Source organism: Hippopotamus amphibius, chromosome 2, assembly GCF_030028045.1.
Source record: "Hippopotamus amphibius kiboko isolate mHipAmp2 chromosome 2, mHipAmp2.hap2, whole genome shotgun sequence".
NCBI classification, from domain to species: Eukaryota; Metazoa; Chordata; class Mammalia; order Artiodactyla; family Hippopotamidae; genus Hippopotamus; species Hippopotamus amphibius.
In genome coordinates, this window is record NC_080187.1 from 213,656,035 (window position 1) to 213,676,989 (window position 20,955).

The 20,955-nt window shown below is 40.7% G+C and overlaps 1 protein-coding gene across 5 annotated transcripts in view; it reads left to right on the top strand.

The window, feature by feature from the left end:
• The window catches only part of NEO1 (neogenin 1), a 232,891-nt gene that overhangs the window by 199,201 nt on the left and 12,735 nt on the right, over positions 1-20,955 (top strand). For all 5 annotated transcript variants that reach the window (XM_057723249.1, XM_057723252.1, XM_057723253.1 and 2 more), the window contains exons 16-23: positions 1,617-1,712; positions 4,324-4,499; positions 4,582-4,720; positions 6,626-6,733; positions 8,359-8,553; positions 12,212-12,280; positions 16,066-16,213; positions 20,438-20,676. In XM_057723249.1, the coding sequence (XP_057579232.1) occupies positions 1,617-1,712; positions 4,324-4,499; positions 4,582-4,720; positions 6,626-6,733; positions 8,359-8,553; positions 12,212-12,280; positions 16,066-16,213; positions 20,438-20,676 (1,170 nt within the window). The remainder of the gene's footprint in view (positions 1-1,616; positions 1,713-4,323; positions 4,500-4,581; positions 4,721-6,625; positions 6,734-8,358; positions 8,554-12,211; positions 12,281-16,065; positions 16,214-20,437; positions 20,677-20,955) is intronic.

Genomic DNA, 20,955 nt, shown 5'->3' on the forward strand with positions numbered 1-20,955 from the left:
TCCAGTCTGGGATGAGCCCTTTCAGATGAATAGACATTGTCTAAGTAAAGAAGAAGGGTGGCATGTGTCCCCAGCATAGGGGATGGCTGTACATGTTACGGCCCAGTAGTAGGAGAGCCCATGGTGCTCAGTGAACTGAGAGATGGCTGGTAAAGATGGAGCACAGGGAAGACAGCAGAGTGGTGAGAGGCAAGTAGGTAGAATCAAAAACACTTGCTCATTTGCATAGGGGAGGAGGGAGAGAGAGGTCTTAATGACTCCCAGGTTTCTGACTCTAGCAGCAGGGTTGCATAGTCACGCCATTTATGAACTCTGCAGAAAACTGGAGCAGATCTGAAGGGGCAGAGAAAGGAGAGAGAGAGATTTGAGACATCCAAGTGGAGATCCAAACAGATGGTTGAACATAGAGGTCTGGTGCTCAGAAGAAAAGTCAGGATTAATTTACACTTGATGGCACATACGTGCTAATCCAACCAAGGAGATGAGTGGAAGCACGTTGGGAGAGAGTGAAGAGTAGGAATAGAAGGGAGGCTAGAAAATGTGTATCATAGTTGCTCTGCCTCTGTCCCGCATCTCAGTGAGTGACATCACCTTCCACTGTGTTGCCCAAATCAGCACCTTTTCCTGCCAGTCAAGTACTAAGTCTTGTTGATTCCATTTGTTGTCAATTCTTTCTCACATTGAAAGACCAGGTGCCTTTATATATTGCTCACTGATATCTAGAGAATGGGCCACCAAGCAGCTTTTCAAGTAACGCAGGCCACTTGAGATGTGGCCACTTTGGAAAACTGCCCAACTTTGTCAGAAGTGAATGGTGTGAATCAGCTCCTCACCCTGCAACACTTCAGTGGAGCCCAAGTCTTCATTTCTGAAGCTAGACTTTTGAAGTTCCCATACTAAACCTTGCCTGGATCAGGAATGTGATAAGGTAGAGTGTTCCTGATTTGCCTTAGCCAATAGGAGAATGAATACTCTTCCAACTATTTCATGCCTCTCTTTTTCAACAAGTCTTAACTAGCAGCATTTTACATGATCACCTGAAGGAGTATTTCAGTCTTACATTTCCTGCAGCATCACCTCCTAGCTGGTTGAAATCCTGGGCCATGTCTTTTCCAACCAAGAAGTCTGATGAAGGCTAGATGAGGTTGGCGTTCCCAGATCTGGAGGCACCCCAGAGAGTTAAGGACCTTCAGCAGTTACTGAGTTAACAGTTTATCTCCTGCTTTTCTAGCTTGGCTGCTCCAGTTGCTGTCCTCCCCCTGAGACGGAAGGGGTTTGTTTAATTCCAAGCTCCACCTATGGGCTTCCAGCACATGAAAATCTTATTTATTCATTTTAATCCAAGCTCTTCACTAAACCATTATTAGTTGAAGCCTAGAGAGAATTCAGGAACAGTCAACCTCATTCCTGGAACTAACTCCAGGAAGTTGATCCCAGACAGTTTTTCAATACTCCGTATGCTGTCATCTCCATACCTCCCCCGCCCCAGAATAATCCCATATAAAAAAATTTTTAAATCTTTCTTGGCTGTTTTTGCAATAAAGATTATGCACACGTGAATTTTTAAAATTCTGCAGTGAGAATTTTTTTTGTTTCCACTTGTTTCTTTCCTTCAGATCCCAGCTCTCACTATGTGATTACCCTGAAAGCATTTAACAATGTGGGTGAAGGTATTCCCCTGTATGAGAGTGCTGTGACCAGACCTCACACAGGTAAGGTATCCTGTCCATCTCTGGTCTTCAGCATTTTTTCCAGCAACTTAATTAGAATGTTGGCATGAGGCCTACCCCATAGGTATCAGTGGAAGGAAAAGTATATGGCAATTAGGGTGCAGACTTCAAATAGGAAAATAAATGGGCTTTCAACATGGAAAGTTCTATTAATTCCTGTTTTGCTTTTTAGAAAATATTAATCCTGTCATGCAAACAAATCTATGTAAATGTGTAACACGTTTTTAATATGTTGGGATTTAGAAAGCATAGTTGTGAGAGAATTAAAAGTGATTCTTCATCTTTTGGTCATGTGAGTTATAACTAAAATCAGAAAAAAAAATGAAAGGATGTCCGTATCTCTGAGGAAATGTATAGGTTACCGATGGAATAAATGTGTGTGATTAATGAACCCAACGTTTTTTTTATTAGTCACCTGAGTTGGTTGGGGAAGTATTTTTCTGTGCTTTTTATAAGCTTTATTTATATAGGTATAAAGTCATATGTACTATCCATTTGATCAACTATACATTATTACAAAAGAGGCCAAATATTTATTATTTTCTTTGTAATTTATCTATTTAAAGTATCTTTAAAAGAATAATGTAAAATTTCTGTAGATACATAAAACGTGATTTAGATCTGAATGAGAAAGTTTATTGAAGTGAATATATTAGAATTGTACATTTTTCTAAAGGGTACTGAAAACCAAAGAATTTACCATTTTCAGAAATGCTCTTTTCTATTTGTCTCTCAAAATTGTGAACCTGTTGCCTGCTGTGTATTCTGGATACTTTGCATAATAGTATTGATTTGGCATTATTCACTTTAAAAAGATAATCTCTGTCCCCTTTTTTTATGCTTTCACTTACCAAGACCAGCACCGTTGCTACATATTTGATAGTTCTGTCCTGTCTTCTGCTCCTGTGTGTTTATCAGTTTATAAGTTCTTCTAAAAATAGCTTTGGAAAAAAAAATAGCTTTGGTATTTCAGAAAGGAAAAAAGTAAGACGAAAAAGAGAATACTTAAATAAGTGGTTTGCTACTTTATCAAGTCAAGTCTATAATAGGAAAAAAAACAAATTTGGAATTATTTTCTTTTATGTGACTTAAAAATATAGCGTGGCTAGAAATATACAAGGGGAAGTGTTCATAAGTCATATAACCTAGTTATCTTTTCCAAGAATTATTACAAATAAGAAAAAGATTTCTCAAAGAAGTTGTGGTTTTTGCACCTGAAGGTGCATTTTCTGTAACTAATTGGTATGTGTCCTGATCTTTGAACAAAGCCCTTGATTATAATGTATGCTGTTCCTCTGTTATTTTTAGTCTTCATTGTGTAGGAAATACATGAATGGAGACTATTACTTTAGCTTGTCAATTATTCATAAACAAGGTCCATGCCATTTCAGATTTTAGGTTACAGGAGGGACTAGTCACCATAACTATGTGGTAAACCCATTTTAAAACCTTCACTTAAAATAAATCAGTGTGTATATACTTAGAAAACTGGCCAAGATTGGGAAAGCCCGAATGGATGCTGTTGTATTGCCCAAATGGATGCTGCTGTGTTGCTGTATTGGGCTCATGGCTCCTTTGTGCTTATTCTGGCCTTTGACAGTGATGCTTAGAGAATGTGTCTGTTGCATATGGTACAGGACATATAGTGTAGACTTGCCTTTCTATCAAATAGACTTTTCTTTCTATCAAGTAAGTGCTCTGATTTCTAAAGTTTGTAAAGGCTGTGTCACTTAGACCCTTGATAACTATGACGTTTCCCATAACTGATTGAGATTCATCAGTGGGTTGTTCTCTGAGTCTACTGGAGAAAGTGTAGAACTATTCCTGCATGGTGTCAGCTTACCTTTCCTCTACTAAGAGTAATGCCCTTGAGTTCCCTTTGCTTTATTTGGATGTGAGCCATATTGCTGTACTGCTTTTAGACCCAGGAATTAGCAGATCTGAACTGGACCAGGTGTGGGTATGAGATACGCCCAATACCAAGGCCAAGCTGAGTTGCCATTGGCTGATATTCAGGACTCAGGTTTTAAAGTAGGGACCCCTACATGTCCAGTGATACCCATTGATAAGCCATGTCCCAAAAATTCAACCACATTCACTGAAATATCAAAACAAATCATGAGCTTTGTTACTTGTTTAGAAAAAATATCCTTGATATTAAAAGAAGTTTTCATCTTTTATCGTTTTTGGACAGGAGGTAGAATTTTCAAGTAATTGAAAATTTTTTAGGAAAAAGAAAATTCAAGTTTAAATACATTAATATCACTGGATTACCAAATTTTATATACCTATTCAATATACATACAGAAAACAGTAGGAGGAAATAGTTAATTACTGTTTCTCTAGATGCTTTCCAGCAATTTTTTTCCTGAGAGAACACAGTGGAAATATTCTTTTAAATGAATGGTGGTTATCTATTAACTCCGGATTCTCTTTCTCTTTCTCCATTTCTCACCTTTCATTCCATTATATTACCCTGCATTTCCCTTTTCTTTTATTTTTATGTTAAAATGCCACTTCCATTTTTTAATTGCTTTCCACCCAGACACTTCTGAAGTTGATTTATTTGTTATTAATGCTCCATACACTCCAGTGCCAGATCCTACTCCCATGATGCCGCCAGTGGGAGTTCAGGCTTCCATTCTGAGTCATGACACCATAAGGATTACATGGGCAGACAACTCACTGCCCAAACACCAGAAGATTACAGACTCCCGGTACTACACAGTGCGTTGGAAAACCAACATCCCCGCAAACACCAAGTACAAGGTACTGGCACATTTGCTCTGGGTAGGAAAAGCTAATTATTGATATTTTCTGATTCTGATGCTCTTGATTCATATGTTTCCAGAATGCTAATGCAACGACTTTGAGTTATTTGGTGACTGGTTTAAAACCAAATACACTCTATGAATTCTCTGTGATGGTGACCAAAGGTCGCAGATCAAGCACTTGGAGTATGACAGCCCATGGGACCACTTTTGAATTAGGTATGTGTCGTCAGAACTTTGTCACATGACATTCTTTTTGCAAGATGTGAAAGCCAGTGAAAGTCTGTGCTAATGTGCCACACCCCAAGTCATGAGATGTCTTGTCACCACCTGTTTTTACTACCCAAGGAAAGAATTAAGTGCATGAGTTGACATATTTACAGAACACAGTGAGCAGCTACAGCTGGAGTTCAGTGTTTGCTTTTTCAGCTAATGAATTATGGGTTTTTTTCCATCATTGTGCAAGAACATTATTAGCAAATAGCAGGACAATATGCAAAGTGTACTAGATTTTAGGAATCATGAGACTTGAGTTCAGTTCCAAGGTCAACTATCTACTGACTGCGTGATCATAAGCAAGTCATCCAGCCTCTCTGAATCTGTTTCTTCCATCTGTAAAAGAGGGGTAATCTCTGCCTTTCCTACTTTATAGAGTACAATAAAGTACCCTATAGATAAAGTACATGGTAGATTATAAAGCACTGTGTAGATGTAAGGAATTACGGTTATTAACCTTGCCTTACTGGGAAATCGAGATAGGAAAGATGAAGTGGCCTGCCCTTCACCAATGCCATGCTAGCTAGAGCCTCAGCACTTTACCAGAGGCCCCTCACCCAAAGCTGTCCTAGGAGCTTTCTTGCAAACTGGTTAGTGTCTTGTAAAATTGCCCACTGGAGTATTCTTAGGGTTTTTGTCTGTGAGTAAATATGAAAGAAAAAAGACAGCTAAGTAAATTAAGGGGAAAGCAAGCCATCCAGTTTTAAGATTTTGCCTGCTTTTTGCTCATTTGTGGGCCTACCCTTCTCCCTCTTGTACTTCCCTTAGCATGGGGATGTATGTAACTGTTGGGAGGCTCTATCTATTCCACCCTCCTGTTTCTCTCTCTCCTTTATATGAATAATGAAAAAAACAGAGCTCTATAAAGTCTCCCCAGACTGGGTTTGGCCCTAATGTCTTTTTATCTTCTGCACTGTTGGTTGAATTTCCTGCACAGAAAAGGGGATAGATTTGGAGAAAAAGAAATACAATGAAAAAAAAAAAAAAAAGAAATACAATGCACCGAAGTTTAAATAGACCTTGAGTTTGTTTTCTTTGCTAGTTTTAGGAATATCATTGTGCTTTCATTCCAGCCCATTAGGTAACAAATAATATTCCATTAGGCGTTTGCATTTCACTGGGCTTACTTCCATTTTATGCTAGGAGAATTCCAGTATTTTAGGAAGAAAAGACTAAATTTAAGGATATATTTACCTTGTTCATTTCCCAACTAGTACATTAAAAGTTTTCAGCCATAACATGAAAACACAAATGCACTGTCATTTTTATTTTGTTGGTTTTTCTGTTCCATAAACAGCTTTACATTTCAGAGCAGTTACCTTCAATAGTTGACAGTATATTTTCAGTGCAAACTTAACATAAAAAAAAATTAATTTGTAAATCACTTATTCTTTGGGGGAATGGTGGTCTTCAAACATTGTATTTGGTTTGGAAAGCCATTTATAGGTAGAGTGAAGGTTATTTTACACTTAATAATATTCTAACAAAATTACCAAATTCGGAGGGAAAATGTCATCCTGGGCACATTACATCACTTTTCTCATTTTCAGTCTCCTGGTCTGTCAAGCAGGTACTACAAATGTCTTTACTTTCCCTATCTTACATATCCTTGACCTCCCCAGCTGGGATGCCTAGTCTGTATCCTCATAGTATGGTATTTCCTCTTTAGTGCTTTGCGTCGTCTTCTTTTTATTGGAGCTATTTATAGACAATGAGTTCTTTGAAGCCAGGAGGCTTTATCTTTTTTTGCCTGTACCCTTTATTGTGCCTTCTAAATGGAAAGGGTTGAGGAAATGCTGAATTAAATTGAAATGGACAGGAATTACTGAAAGTATTATTATCTTGTAGTTCCTACTTCTCCACCCAAGGATGTGACAGTTGTGAGTAAAGAGGGAAAACCTAGGACCATAATTGTAAATTGGCAGCCTCCCTCTGAAGCCAATGGCAAAATTACAGGTAAGAGGCCTAAGATGCCTTCATACACTTCACAGAGTATGTGTCTGTTCCCTGTTCCTGCCTGGCAGAAGCATTCCAGGAGAGAGCCTTCTTGTTGGGAGAAATGGGGGTCTCAAGGCTGACTTGGCCATTTTATGAGGTGCTGTGAGTCATGATGGTCCTGGAAAGTGAAGCAAGGGAGTGCTGTTGAGTGACATACAAATGATTCGCCAGCTACTTGTTCTGACCCACGTTGCATGAAAGTCTGATGGGCATGGGTTGCACTAGACAACCTTTGGTTATACTGGAATGTATGGACATACTTATTTTCCTCAAGAAATTCTTTTCTTCTCTGTCTCTGATTAGATGACCAGCTTTGGGATTAAAGACCCTGCCTAATACTACAGGATAATACCCAATACATGTAAATTCAGCTCTTTTACCCTGAAGCCCCTCAAAGAAAACCCATTAGGTTTTCAGTTTCTTTTTTTTTACCCAGGGCTGCTCCTTCAGCTTCCTGTGCTCTTACAATTAGAGTTAAAAGTCTGAGTTGGCCTAGGCCTTTGAAGGGACCTTGAATTTTTTTCTTGGACTTCCAGAGTAGAGGGCACTGTGCCTTCCAAAACCTGATGAGCCTCTGCTCCAGGTAGGTGTATGCTGTGGAGCAAGAGTTTGCCTCCTGAAGTTCCTTTGTATGAATAAGTGGCCTAAGGAAACTGAAAGCGTTGTTTAGCATTGTCCTGCTTCGGCTTTCAATAGGAATCCCTTTCCATAAATCCCTAGTCTTTGTGTCATTTTAATTTAGGTTTTAGAATTTGCATCTTCCATAAAAGAATTAAGCATGATTTGGTATGGACTGCATTTTGTGGTTAAGAATTCACCTTCCAGTGCAGGGGATGCTGGTTCGATCCCTGGTAAGGGAGTTAGGAATCCCATATGCCTCATGGCCAAAAAACCAAGACATAAAACAGAAGCAATATTGTAACAAATTCAATAAAGACTTTAAAAATGGTCCACATCAAAAGAAAGAAAAAAAAAAAACAATAGTGATTCAGTGCGTTTTTGTACTGTGTAGATCTGTTAGGCTTGCGGTTGTGGGTCTTCCTGCCTCAACTATGGAGATTGAGTGCCCTCTGGTGGATGTATCAGGTGCCATTTCACTGCCTGCACCCACCCCAAGTTTGGGAGAATTTAGCAAAGGTGGCTGCCCATCTAGAAGTTTTTCTCCTGGGAAATCACAGCATTGAGAGTTAAAATAGCATTGTCAGGCCATACGGGTTTTCAAAATTGTATTAACTTAATTGTAGACCCTTAAAGTATAGGATGTTGGAATGATGATTAGGTTATTTTCCTTATATAATTCCCTAGCTTTTGAGACTATATAGCTTATGAGAGCAACCCTGTATTTTTATCTTAACTACTTTTATTCAGCTGCTGATATAGATGGTAACTTACACTCTGGCACTGTTGAAATTGTGGTTTTCTTTATATTATGTTTAGTGTAGCATTTAAAATGCATTTTACCATTGCTAATCTGTAACTAGTTCTGTATTTGTGTATGCTGTAACATATATCTTTATTGACTTACTGATTGCAAAAGAAAAGGCAGAAATAAGCTTTATTTTCCCATTAATCCTTTGGAATAGGTTACATCATATATTACAGTACGGACGTGAATGCAGAGATACACGACTGGGTTATTGAACCTGTTGTGGGAAACAGGCTCACTCACCAGATACAAGAGTTAACACTTGACACACCATACTACTTCAAAATCCAAGCCCGGAACTCAAAGGGCATGGGGCCCATGTCTGAAGCTGTCCAGTTCAGAACACCCAAAGGTAAAGACCCCCAGGCAGAGTGTTTCATCGTGTCTCTTGAGTGGGGCTATGCGTGCACATGCCACTTCAGCATGTAGGGACTGTGGATGATACAGGAAGTCCTGATGATGCACTTATGAGTCACAGTGTGAGCATTTATCGTAAAATGACCCCACCACTGACCACCGAATCAGTGCTCCCTAGGTTACTGACCGAACCATGTCACTTACAGGGGAACTCCAGGCTGTTTGAGGCAGATGAATCGCAGTGATCTAAGAGGTCTTAGCAGTCAGATCGGATGGGATTCTCTTGGTTCCCACACAGAGTAGTAGCATGTTATTGTGATGGATGATTCTCTTTCAACACATGCAGGCTCTTAACCTGAAAGGCTTATTCATGGACCTTTGTAGAGACAAAGAGGCTAAAGGGGCCCTTTGAAGAAAATGCTAGATAAGAAAGTGAAGATAAACTATTGAACCAAGTAAGCTTAGGAATAAAAGTAAGTCGGGGACTAAGTCTGGAAATACGAAAATGCATATGGATTTCTTTTCTGTTGGACAGAAAAACAAGACTCATAGTGTTTGGAAGTTTGTGGGGTTTTTTTTTTTTCCTTAAAAAATTCTGCCTGTCCCATCTTCAAAGCTTGTGATCCTTGCTCTTGTTTTTTTCTTCCCCTGTGCTTGGCCTGTTAGCGGACTCCTCTGATAAAATGGCTAATGATCAAGGTAAATGAGTAGATGGCCTCTCTTTCCTTTCCTCTCTTTTGTGACCCATTATTAGCTTTTTGTTGGTTTTGTTTTTGTTTTTCCTGAAAATCAGTACCAGTACCATGTGTTAAAAATAAAATATTTATTGGCCAAAGTAGAGTTGAGTCCATGTTTGTGGCACTTGGGGTATCTGAAAAGCTGGGGAATCTACTTAGGAGCTAAATAGACTAGCAGGAAAAAAACTTAGTCAGACTTCTGCAGCTGTAGGAGATCGGCCTTAAATGTGGGCCAGATTATCCTTGTGCTAAGATACTGAAATTTTATGACACAGATAGGGATTCGGGCTGTGATGAGAACAAGCATACCAATTTGTTGTATTTGTAGTAGCTAGAATTTTATTAACATCTCTCAATGCAGTTTAATCAAATTCAGTGAATACCCTATTTTCCTCCTCCCAACAGAGAATCTCAGTTGTACCCTACTGAATTATATGATTATCTGTGACAAAATTAGTGCTCTCCATTCTCTTCTGATAAGCGTAATTCAGAGCTCTTTTTCCATTTCTTCTCTTAAATATATCTGTTTATTTTAAAAGAGGATAGAGACAATTTACAGTGGAAGTTTAGGAAGCATGGGCCTCAGTGTCACTGTTCTTGAAGTTGTCTGTCAATGTAGTCTCTTCACTGCAATCGCTTGGTGGAGAGCTAACTACTTTATGATTTTCACCTATGGGAAGTCTGCTAGAGTTGGTATCTATTTTCTATTCTTAGAGCAGTAGAAGTAAATTTGATGGGGTTTTTTATTCTTTAAGAGTAGTTACTAGAAATACAAAATCTTTGGATCTTGGTTAACGGTAATGGATTCAGAATTTGAGGTTTCAAGTTTTAGGGCTTTGGAAATGTTTTTGCATTCAGTGAGTCTTTTGTTGTATGTTGGAGAAAATGCAAACATGCCTGTGTGTGTCCGTGTCTGTGTGTAAGGCACCCTAATCATGGGAGAACCTTTGACTTAAGCATGAGAATAGAAATATGCACAGAACATAAACGTGCTCACTGTTCCTCCCTCACTTCACCCCGTAAGCCAGCGTGCTATTCTCAGCTACACCATATCGTTGGTATTTAAAATTCTTTGCGCATATTTATTTTTGGTGTTTGGCTAATCCTTGAAATTTCTTGTTCGTAGGTTAAATATAAAGGAAAAATGTTAAGAAATATAGGAATTAAATCAATTGGTTTCTTGGCAGAGGGTGTTTATTGGCAATTATTTACATAATATGTTACTCTGGATAGTTTGGCTTAAATGTGGGCTACCTGACAAATAAGTACACTTAAATATGAAGAGCTTTACAAGGGCTATGTCGTCTCTACCAACTTACCATAGTGAAACAACTGGGATCTTGACATAGGGTGTGTGCCATCTGGGAGGAATGACGGCACCAGAAGTGAAGGGATAAAGTAATAAGTATGGACGATGGGAAAGGGTCAAGGACTGAGTGAAATTCTAGAATATGCCCTCTTGGATACCCAAGAACTTCTGTCACCTTTGAGGGTTTCGAACTTCTGGAAACAGAAAATATTGCTTTCGTTTCTAGATTTATTCTGTTAAATGAACTACATACAGAAACCTTCAGATTTTAATTTCTTCCGTTTCCTCCAAGTATGGTAATTTATAGAAGTACTTGATATTAGCTGTAATGTTTTACAGCAGTGCATCTAGTTTATGCATTTCTAGTCAAGCTTTACATTGTAGAAATAACTCTCACTTATAAGTGTTTTCTCAAGCTTCATGCTGTCTCTGCAAAGGGTAAGATGATATTCTTCCCTAAAGATTTATTTAGTAGTCAATATTTATTGGATATTTACTGTATGTCAGGCAGTATTCAAAATATTTTATAGGATTAAATTTCCATTTAATCCACACAACCGTTTCATGATATAGGTAGCATTATTATCACTGTTTTACAGTGAGGAAACTAAGACCCCAAAATAATAGCCAGATAACTTGCCGAAAGTCAAACAGTACGTGATGGAGCCAGTGTTCCGGTGCAGGCAGTCTGTTAAGCACTGTGCTGTATTAACTATGTGGAACAATTCTACTTTGCAATTCTTACAGACCTCTTCAAAAGTATGAGACTGCCTTCTGGCCCCAGACTTTGGGTTGAGGAATATCTTTGCTTTATTGGAGAAGGACTCCTTGTATTTGCTTTACAGGCAGCTTTTTCTATAAATGTGAATAGAATTCAAGACCAAGAACATAAATTTCTAAAAAAACGGATATTTGTGTTTTCTGAGGCCCACTTATGAGGTGGTCCCAAGCCCAAGGTCAGCAGCCTCATTTGTTATGTTCTGTGATGATGGATTAGGAGGCAGTGTCCTTTGTGAGCAACTAGAAGGAAGACTTTGGTTTTTTATCTTTGGATATTTAGGGTGACTGAGCAGGAACTGAGAACCCAATTTGAACCTCCAGTTGCTTTCCTGCTCCCTCTTAGGGTAACTTTATATTTGGAAAGGCAGCTTTATATTTTGAGAAAAGAATCCAAACACTACTGATCCCCTCTAGGTCCTTTGGAAGAGTCCTTTCCTTTAATGCAGAAGTTAACCTGACTGGTCACCTTAGGTCCTTTTCCATGAGAAGCTACTTTTGCCGTAAGTGCTCTGAGCAGTATTTTAGCAACTATTTCCTGGTCTAGAGAAACCTTAACAGCAAGGAGCAGCCTTGTTACACCCTAAATACAGCCATAGATCAAGGGTGTCAGCCTTTCAGATGCCTCATTGCATAGAAAGCTATAGCTTAGTTTGCTTTGCATAAATAGGCAATGTTTCCCCCTGTGGTGTGTGTGCTACTTCCTTTTCTCATGGACAGAATAGACTGAAAAAAAAATTTTTTTTTTATAAATAACACTCAGTAGCTGTGAAGTAGACTTATCACACCAATGGATTGGGTTGTTACTGACATGATTTCTTCTTCTTCAGCCTCAGGGTCTGCAGGGAAAGGAAGCCGGCTGCCAGACCTAGGATCCGACTACAAACCTCCGATGAGCGGTAAAGGGCTTCCTGTGGCTTTTTTGGCCTCCTATAGGCACAATGCGGTTCTGCTTGAAATCTTGAAATGTCTTTTGTAGCTCCTGTGTGGTGGATTGTAGGATATTACCCATTTCTTTTTATTTAACAGAGTTGGCTTTAGGCACTTTCTGGCAAGTGTGCTGAATTACTGTAAATCCATTCATTAGGATCCACAGATAAAATTGGTTCCCCACATATACAGCTTAAAATAATTCTAAACAAACAAGTCTTCCTTTTGCCCACTGCCTCTAGAAAATAATTAGAATCTTGCTTTCAAAAATAAACCCTCTGTTGGGCTTCCCTGGTGGCACAGTGGTTAAGAGTCTGCCTGCCAGTGCAGGGGACACGGGTTCGATCCCTGCCCCAGGAAGATCCCACATGCCACGGAGCAGCTAAGCCTGTGCGCCACAACTACTGAGCCTGTGCTCTAGAGCCTGAGAGCCACAACTGTTGAGCCCATGTGCTACAACTGTTGAAGCCCGTGCACCTAGAGCCCGAGCTCCGCAAGAGAAGCCACCGCAATGAGAAACCCATGTACCGCAAAGAAGAGTAGCCCCCCTCCCCCCTCCCCGAAACTAAAGTCCGTGCACAGCAATGAAGACCAAACGCAGCCAATAAATAAATAAATTTATTTAAAAAAAAATAAAAATAAACCCTCTAATGGAATTAGCTATCATCTAGAACAAGCCACAGAAATGCTTTGAAATCATGAATTTCTCCCCACACTACTTACTGCAGTGTTTTTAGTTTGGATATTCCAAAAGGTTTTTACCACTCTTCTAGCCGTCCTAAGAGCTGGTACCTTCTGATTACTTAAATGATGACACCTACCCTACTGAACGTCACCATTTCTAAGTTACTTTCTCATGTGAAATCGCGTTTGATCTTTATAACACTATGAGGCAGGGAGAGCGAGTATCATTATTCCCATTTTACACATGAAGAGACTCAGTGGAGAAGTAGTGTGCCTGGGTCCACCCACTTATTGTGGGAGTCCTAGAACCAAAACCCAGGTCTTCTGACGTTGGATTGCCTTTTGTGCTATCACACGCAGCCTGAAAGGCATGGGGTTCTGTACCAGATATGGGAGTCCAGGATGCCAGAACGTCCACAGGAGTAGTTACTAAAAATGACCCTTAACTGTCTCCTCACAAGAAACGTATGGAAGAGGGAGGAAAAGAGTTTCTAGTCCTCTAGAAACTCCTGGTCTAATTGTGGAAATAAAATGATCTCTTAATCACCAGCTATGTGTTTAAATAAAAAGTGGTATTGCCCAGACTTTCTGTGAAATTAGCCAGTTCTTAGAAGAGCCAGGCAAATTTTCTTGCTTCAAGAAATTTTTAGGCTCTGAGTTCTAGGACTTTATGTGTTTCTCCTCCTGGGATGCATGTATTACATTTATGTGCTGTCCACAGTATGATATTCAAGACTGTGAGAAAAGCAGTTATTTCTTTGTCTTTTCTTTCATTTATGCATTCATTAATTGATTCACACATATTTCTAAAGGTTCAGGCTCTGTGTAACAGGCTGTAGGAGCAGGAGGAGTGAGTAACAAACTACCTGATAGAGAAAAGAGAAAGCTTTGTAGAAGAGGTGATCTCTGATCCAGATTTTAAAAGGCACAGAGAAGGTTGCTAATTGTATCTACTATTGTTACCCTGATGACCGTGTAGAATGAGTTGGGTGTCACGAGTAAGAAGTCAGAAAAGAGTGGTTAGGAAGCTTTTGCAGTACTCCAAGTGAGGCTTAATGTCCCTGGTAGGAGGGTTGGTTAGAAGGGAGCTTTTGGCTAGCTCAGAAGTTAGCGGTCGATTGCAGTCACATGAGAATTCGTCTCTGTTGAACGCAGCAAAGAACTGCCGCCGCCGCCTCTGCTTGCCTCCGCCTCCCCAGCTCCCCAGCCTCTGATCTGCGGTGCCTGCCCCACTGCGGCCCCCACTCCAGTTGCTCAGCACTGCTGTTAATAAAAGGTTTTATGTAAAGCCCTAGTATGGTCTGATTGTATTGGGCCCCCAGTTCCATAGTCTTTCCCAGATATAAAAATGTTATTTTGTTGGAGGTCAGTGTGTACAGTTTAAGTTGTCTATCTGATGACCTTTTCCTCAGAAATGAAAGGTAAAAGTGATTAAAGCAAATGTAGAAGAATAAGCTCTTAAGCTTTCAAAATTATCCCACATTTAGTACTGTGCTTAGTAGCCTATAAAATCATAGAATCCAAAGTGGAAGGTCAGCTAATCCAGTCTTATGGAAGGAATTCCCACAATAAGTGTAGTTTGGATTAGATCATAAGTTTATAAGCCACGTTGTATATAGGAATCACTTTAGGAGCTTTTCTAAGAACGCAGCTTCCCAGGCTATACCTTTGTGGTAGGAATTTCTTCCACAACATCCCAGACGAGTAGGATGACTCTTCAGTACTTCTAGTGACTCAACACTCATTACTTAGCAAAGCAGCTCATCGTATTATTGTACAGCTTTGATTGTTAGGGCAGTAAGAGAGAGTAACTAGAAGAAAAGATGTCAGATATCCATGGTGGTTAAATCTGTGTAGTGGAATTTCCCATATTTTATAAAATGAACATGCATAACTTTTATAATAAGGTGGGAAGCAAAGAACTATGTTTCAGAAAGTGGAAGAGCAAGACAGAATGGAGGAAGCTTACAAAAGGCTTTGATAAAAAACTGAACCTCATCCTATGAGCAGTGGTGGGACACTAACAGGAAGAAGAAAATCTTTTTCTTTAAGGTCCTAAATGATCTGGCCTCTGCACACCTCTCCAGCCTCACCTCCATCTTTGTTCTGCTCACTTCCTTCCCGCTAACTTTGCATAGCTCTCTCTGCTTCAGAAACACTGGCTGCCTTTCTCGTCCTTGAACGTGCCAAGCTCGTTCTTGCCTTAGGACCCTTCCACTAGCTGTTCCCTCTCTCTGGAATGTTCTTCCTCCAGCTCTTTGTATGGTGGCATCATTCATGTCATTCAAATCTCAGCCCAAATGCTTTCTCCTCAGAGAAGCTTTTCGCAGCTATTCAATCTAAAGTAGCCACCCAGTCACTCTGTATCATATCCCCTCATTTTATTTTTTCATCGCACTTATTACAAACTAATAATTTCTTATTTGTGTATTGTCTGCTCCCACCCCACCCCAACATTCACATCTTTGTTGTTCACTGCTGCATCACTGGTACCTAGAACAATGCCTGGCACATAGTAACTACTCAATAAATATTTGTCAAGTTAATGTATATATATAGGCCTACTTTTTCCTGAAACTGAATGAGAAAATTAACTCTACATAGACTGTGTACATATAAAAGCAGACTTTATTTTTCAAGTAATTTTTTGTGATTGCATACATCTATATGTTGGAAAAAACTTTTGTTTTCTATGAATGTAGATTTTCTTTTTAAAAGTTTTGAAAGTCAGAAAACTAAATGATTTACAAGTGGTTCTTTATAAGATGAATCTATGTGCAACGTAAAACACCAAGGCACAGATCCCTTATTTGCCGAAGCATAGCGTTCAGTATAACTTGGTGTTTTATTGAACACCAGCTTGGTGCAAGGTGCCGTACATAGGGCAGAAGCCCCGCTCTCTCGGTTCCACGATCTGGTGGGGACGGCTGTGTTCATGCGGCGCTTCTGTACCTGGCACGGCGGTGACTGCTCTCGAGGAGCTCGCGGAGGCCTGCAGGCTCACGCGGCAGTGCTGCTGCCTGTGTGCCGGGAGTGCCCCTCACTGACACGCGCACGGCTCTCTCTCCAGGCAGCAACAGCCCCCACGGAAGCCCCGCCTCCCCGCTGGACAGCAACATGCTGCTGGTCGTCATCGTGGCCGTGGGCGCCGCCACCGTCGTGGTGGTCGTGGTCATCGCCGTCTTCTGCACCAGGCGCACCACCTCTCACCAGAAAAAGTAAGCGGCCCCAAATGTAGCCCGTACGTTTTTTGTGTGTGTTCTTTTGCTGCTGTGTGACTTCAGTATCTGGAGGGGTACATAGAGTTAAAAATACAAAATACATGAAAAGCGACATTTTAAATATTTTTAAAGGAAACCCAGAATGGTTCCTCTTATTAAATGTGTGTCATTCAGGGTCCTGGCAAGGAAGAAGTGGCACACTCAAAAGAGGTGAAGGAGGCTTTCATGAAGGGACCATTTACAACGTCCTGGGCGGGGTTAGCGCTAGGCAGCAGTGTTCAAGGGCCAGCAGCAGCGATAGGCCGCTGTCCCCCTTAGAAGGGCGAGGTGTTTTTCTGAAGAGAGAGCTGTTTTCAGAGATCTGAAGCAGCAGGAGAGGGCTTGCGACAGGAACCGTGTGTGGTGGTAGGAATGTAACTACCGCCAGCCTCTAGCCCATCAGGGAGAGGGCAGGAGAGAAAATACCTCCTACCGTCCAGTCTCTCGCCTGTGCTTTCTACCCGCCAGACCAACGGGAAGCCAGGGGCAGAGTTACCATGTAGATATAATTCATTTAGTTCAACCTTTCAAGTCACAGAGCCAAGTAGAGAATCGATCTGGAGAGGAAAGTGGACAATGTCCAGTCTTGTTGGGAGCCCCTTTGGGGGACTGTCTCTGTGCACACAGTGAACCAGATGCACAGGGGTTTGTGAAAATTGTGGCACAAGTGGAAGGAGACCATAGACCTGTTATTCTAAATCTAAGTTTAAGAGTGTTGTTAAAGAAGTGTTGCCAAATGTGGAAGTTGAGGTTGGGACCTCAGGAGGTGGGGTGGGGGGAGTACGGTGGGGAGAATTTTTGATTAAATGAACAAGAAAGGGTTACTTATAATCAGCATGTCATATTAGCAGTGGGGTCAGGTGGCTGCCTGCCCTGAGCTCCTCTGGAATTGTGAGGCTTGTGGCTAATTGTCTAGAGCAGATAGCAAAGTGATTCCATTATGTGGTGCTTCATAACAGCCTACACTCCTGAACCTGAGAGAATCCTTGACCCTGGGTCACATTCTACTCATATCTCTGGCCAGCAGGACAGATGCCATAAAAAAAGGAGATTCTTGAGTTACCCCTAATAGCAAAAACACAATATGGGTAATAGAGCAACTTTAGTTGCAGTATCTTAAAAGATCGTAAGATGGAGGTGTTGCTCCATAAAGAGAGAGAGGTTCATGTCTGTGTGATTATCATCAGACCTGGTGTGCCCAAGGCAAGGGTGAGTGTATTTAATAACAATAAATCTGTTTGTTTTCAATATAGAGGGCAAGTACAGGCTACCATCTGATTGCTGCTAGTTATGGCTTTGTGTCATTTTCTGTAGGTTATGTGATGTTCTTAATCTTTCTTTCTTTTGCCCAGATAAAATAGCTTTCTGTAGCTTACACTGCATCACTTTTCCAGGAGAATAGGGGCTCCCTTTATAAGCCTCTTGATTGCTGCCTCTTACAGCTTTCCCTACCTTTGATTGTAGAAAACTGTTTCTCTTTAAAACCTCAAAGATTACATTTTTCTATGCTAGAACTTTTCTACAAACTTCTTCAGCATTTCCCATTTATCCATCTTTATGAACTTGATTATACATCTAGTTTTAGAAATCTTGAGATCTTTATTTGTAAGAGGATCTGAAAAAAAAATGACAGGATTCCCTAGTGTTTGGGGGATTTAAAATTCAAAGTAAATAAAAAATAAAGTGCTTAGTCTTCAGATTGAGAGGTAGGAAAATGAGTTTGTAATAGGCTCGGTATGCTGTATTTGAATCTACAGGTTCTACAATTTGGGTCCCTTTGTTTAAAAGAATTGTATCAGGTCTTCATAGACGTTTTCCCTCCTCCTCTCCCAGTGACCTGCTTTCCAAGTGTGCCATTGACCATTGAAAAATATGTGAGCTTTTCTTAGTGCTTGTCTTCCTCTTTAATACCTGAGGCACTTCCCATTTCAGTTGTAGCTGTTTATAGACTCCCACAACCTCAAAGCTGACAGATCATTTAAAGTCTAGCCCCTCATAGTTTCTCAGCACATCCCTCTGTAGCCCTCTCACTCAGCAGATGAGAACTACCTTAGTGTACCACCATCAACTCTAAAAACCTTTCCATGTTGGAAATAATCATTTTCTCTCCCTCCCTCCTGTCTGAGAGCAGTTCTCCACTTACCGTCTGGACCCCAGTGCTTTCTAAGACCTTGTACTTGTGGTGGTCCCGCTCTCCAGCACAGCTAACCTCTCACTCGCTGTTGGCTCTGCCCCTTCAGCATTTAAGTGTACTCAGGCTTCTTCTATCTTAAGAAATAATTATAACCCTTCCTCTACTGCATGGTCGTTACCACTGACCCCTTGCAAATCTCTCTCTTTCCCTTTACCATGAATTTCTTGAATACTTGTCTACACTCAGTTGGTCCATTCTTTCACTGCCCACTCATGCGTCAATCCTTTCTAATCCGAATTCTGCCCCTGCTGCGTCACGATTGCTTTTGCTGAGGTCACCAGTGACCTCCATATTGCTGAAGCCAAAGGAAAGCTTTACAGTGCTCATCTTAATCTCTCAACACTTAACACAGTCAGCTACTCCTTCGTGAAACAGTCTCTTCTTTTGTATTCCATGATTGTGTGTTTTTTCGCAGCCCCTCCAATCTACTCAGCCATGAAATACAGACATTCCTCAGGGCCTGGTCCTAGAGTTACTCTCTTCTCCTTCTGGGCTCTCTCCTAGGGATACCTGTTCCTTTGGCGTCATTCACTTTTGAATTTCAGCTCCTCTCATATTTCTCTCTCTAGCCAAGGCCTCTCTCCTGAGTCTCAGGCTTGCCTCAGCCTCAGAACCAATTGCCTCTTTTATGTTTCATCTTTAGTGTCTCAGAGCCATTTAGCATGTCCAAAACAATTAATAAATCTTTTCTATCAACCCTGCTTCTCCCCAGTGTAGTAAATGGCTTAAGCCAGAGACCTTGGCATAATCCGTTATTCCTCTTGTTTCTTTATTCCTGTCCTTTCCCACATCCATTTTTTCACCAAGCCTTGTCATTTCTGGTTCCTAAATAACCACCAAATCTCCCTCTTGCCTCCATTCTCACTCCCAGGATACCATCAGTCATGGCTGAGATTATTGCAGTTGCATCCTAACTACTCTCCCATTTTGTCCCCTACCCCTCAGATCCATTCTTCACACCCCAGTTGGTGTAAATTTTTAACTCAGAATTGATCTCATTACTCTGCTCCTTAAAACCATTTAGGGGTTTCTCTTTACTCATAGAGGGAAGTTCAGACTCTTGGCATGGCTCTAAAAGCCCTTTGTGATCTAAACCCTGCCCATCTTGCCAGCATGATTTCATATCATTCTCTCCATGGTTCATACGCTCCCACCACTCAGGACTTCTTGCACTCCCTCTAACACACCAGGCTGTTGCTCTCTGCTTCAGGGCTCTGACATAATCTGATTTCATCACCTGGAATGCACCTTCTGCCCTGTCCTGTTTAGGTCTTAGCTTAAATGTCACTTCTTCCTTCACATTTTTCCTGTCCACTGTATGTCCAGCTATTAAGAGGTTACTGTAACACTTGACATTTCATTAGCTGAGAACATTTTAAAATAATGGTTCAATGTCTGTCTTCCTCACTTGACCAGAAGTACTGAGGGTACAGCAATCCAGCATAGGACCTGACATACAGTAGGTACCTAATAAATGCTTATTGCGTGGGTGAGTGACTTAATGGAGAAACTAAGGCACAGAGAAGTAGACACTGTCATCCCCATCCTTGACTTTACCCATTTGGTAGTCCTAGTTCGGGTTACCTAAAATGTTGTTCTCTTCCTCCTTTGTAAGCACAGACTCCGCCTCTACTCCATTGTTATATTTCTAGTTAATGTTGTCCTTTCTCTATTGATTAGAAACTTGGGAAGAAACCTTTTGCTTTAGAGATTATTGGATTAAAAAATGCTGTCTGATCTCTTTATACTCAAAAAAAAGTCACAAGGCAGTATTCAAATAAGCCTGTGTAGGTACCTCTAAATATATGAGGACAAAGCAGAGATACACTTACTGTTCCCAGAGGTAAACTTCTTGACTCTGTTTTTCTTGTTTGTTTGTTTCTGATTTTGCTTGGAGCATCTCTCAGAAGGGAAGTTTCAGTCATTCAAACTTTTGACTAATAATATTCAGGAGTTACTTTTAAAAATCCTCTTAATTTTGTACCTAGGAAACGAGCTGCTTGCAAATCAGTGAATGGCTCCCACAAGTACAAAGGGAACTCCAAAGATGTCAAACCCCCAGACCTCTGGATCCATCACGAGAGACTGGAGCTGAAACCCATCGATAAGTCTCCGGACCCCAACCCCATCATGACTGACACTCCAATTCCTCGCAACTCTCAAGATATCACACCTGTTGACAAGTCCATGGATAGCAGCATCCATCAAAGACGAAATTCATACAGAGGTGCAGGTTTTTCCCAAATGTTTGCAGACTATTTTCACTTAAACCATTTTCCATTTTGTACGGTTGTCTTAATTTGGTGATTCCTATATGAGGTTAGGTTTAAAGAAATGTGTGTTACAGGATAAACCTCTGATGAAGAATAGCTAGCTGGTTCGGGGAGAGAGGTTCTATGCCCAGATGAGACAATCTTCTAGCTCTGTTAGGTCTCTCATCGCGCTTCACCAGCCTGACACTCAAAGCATTTGAGACAGCCTAGCCCATTCCATGCATTTCATTCTG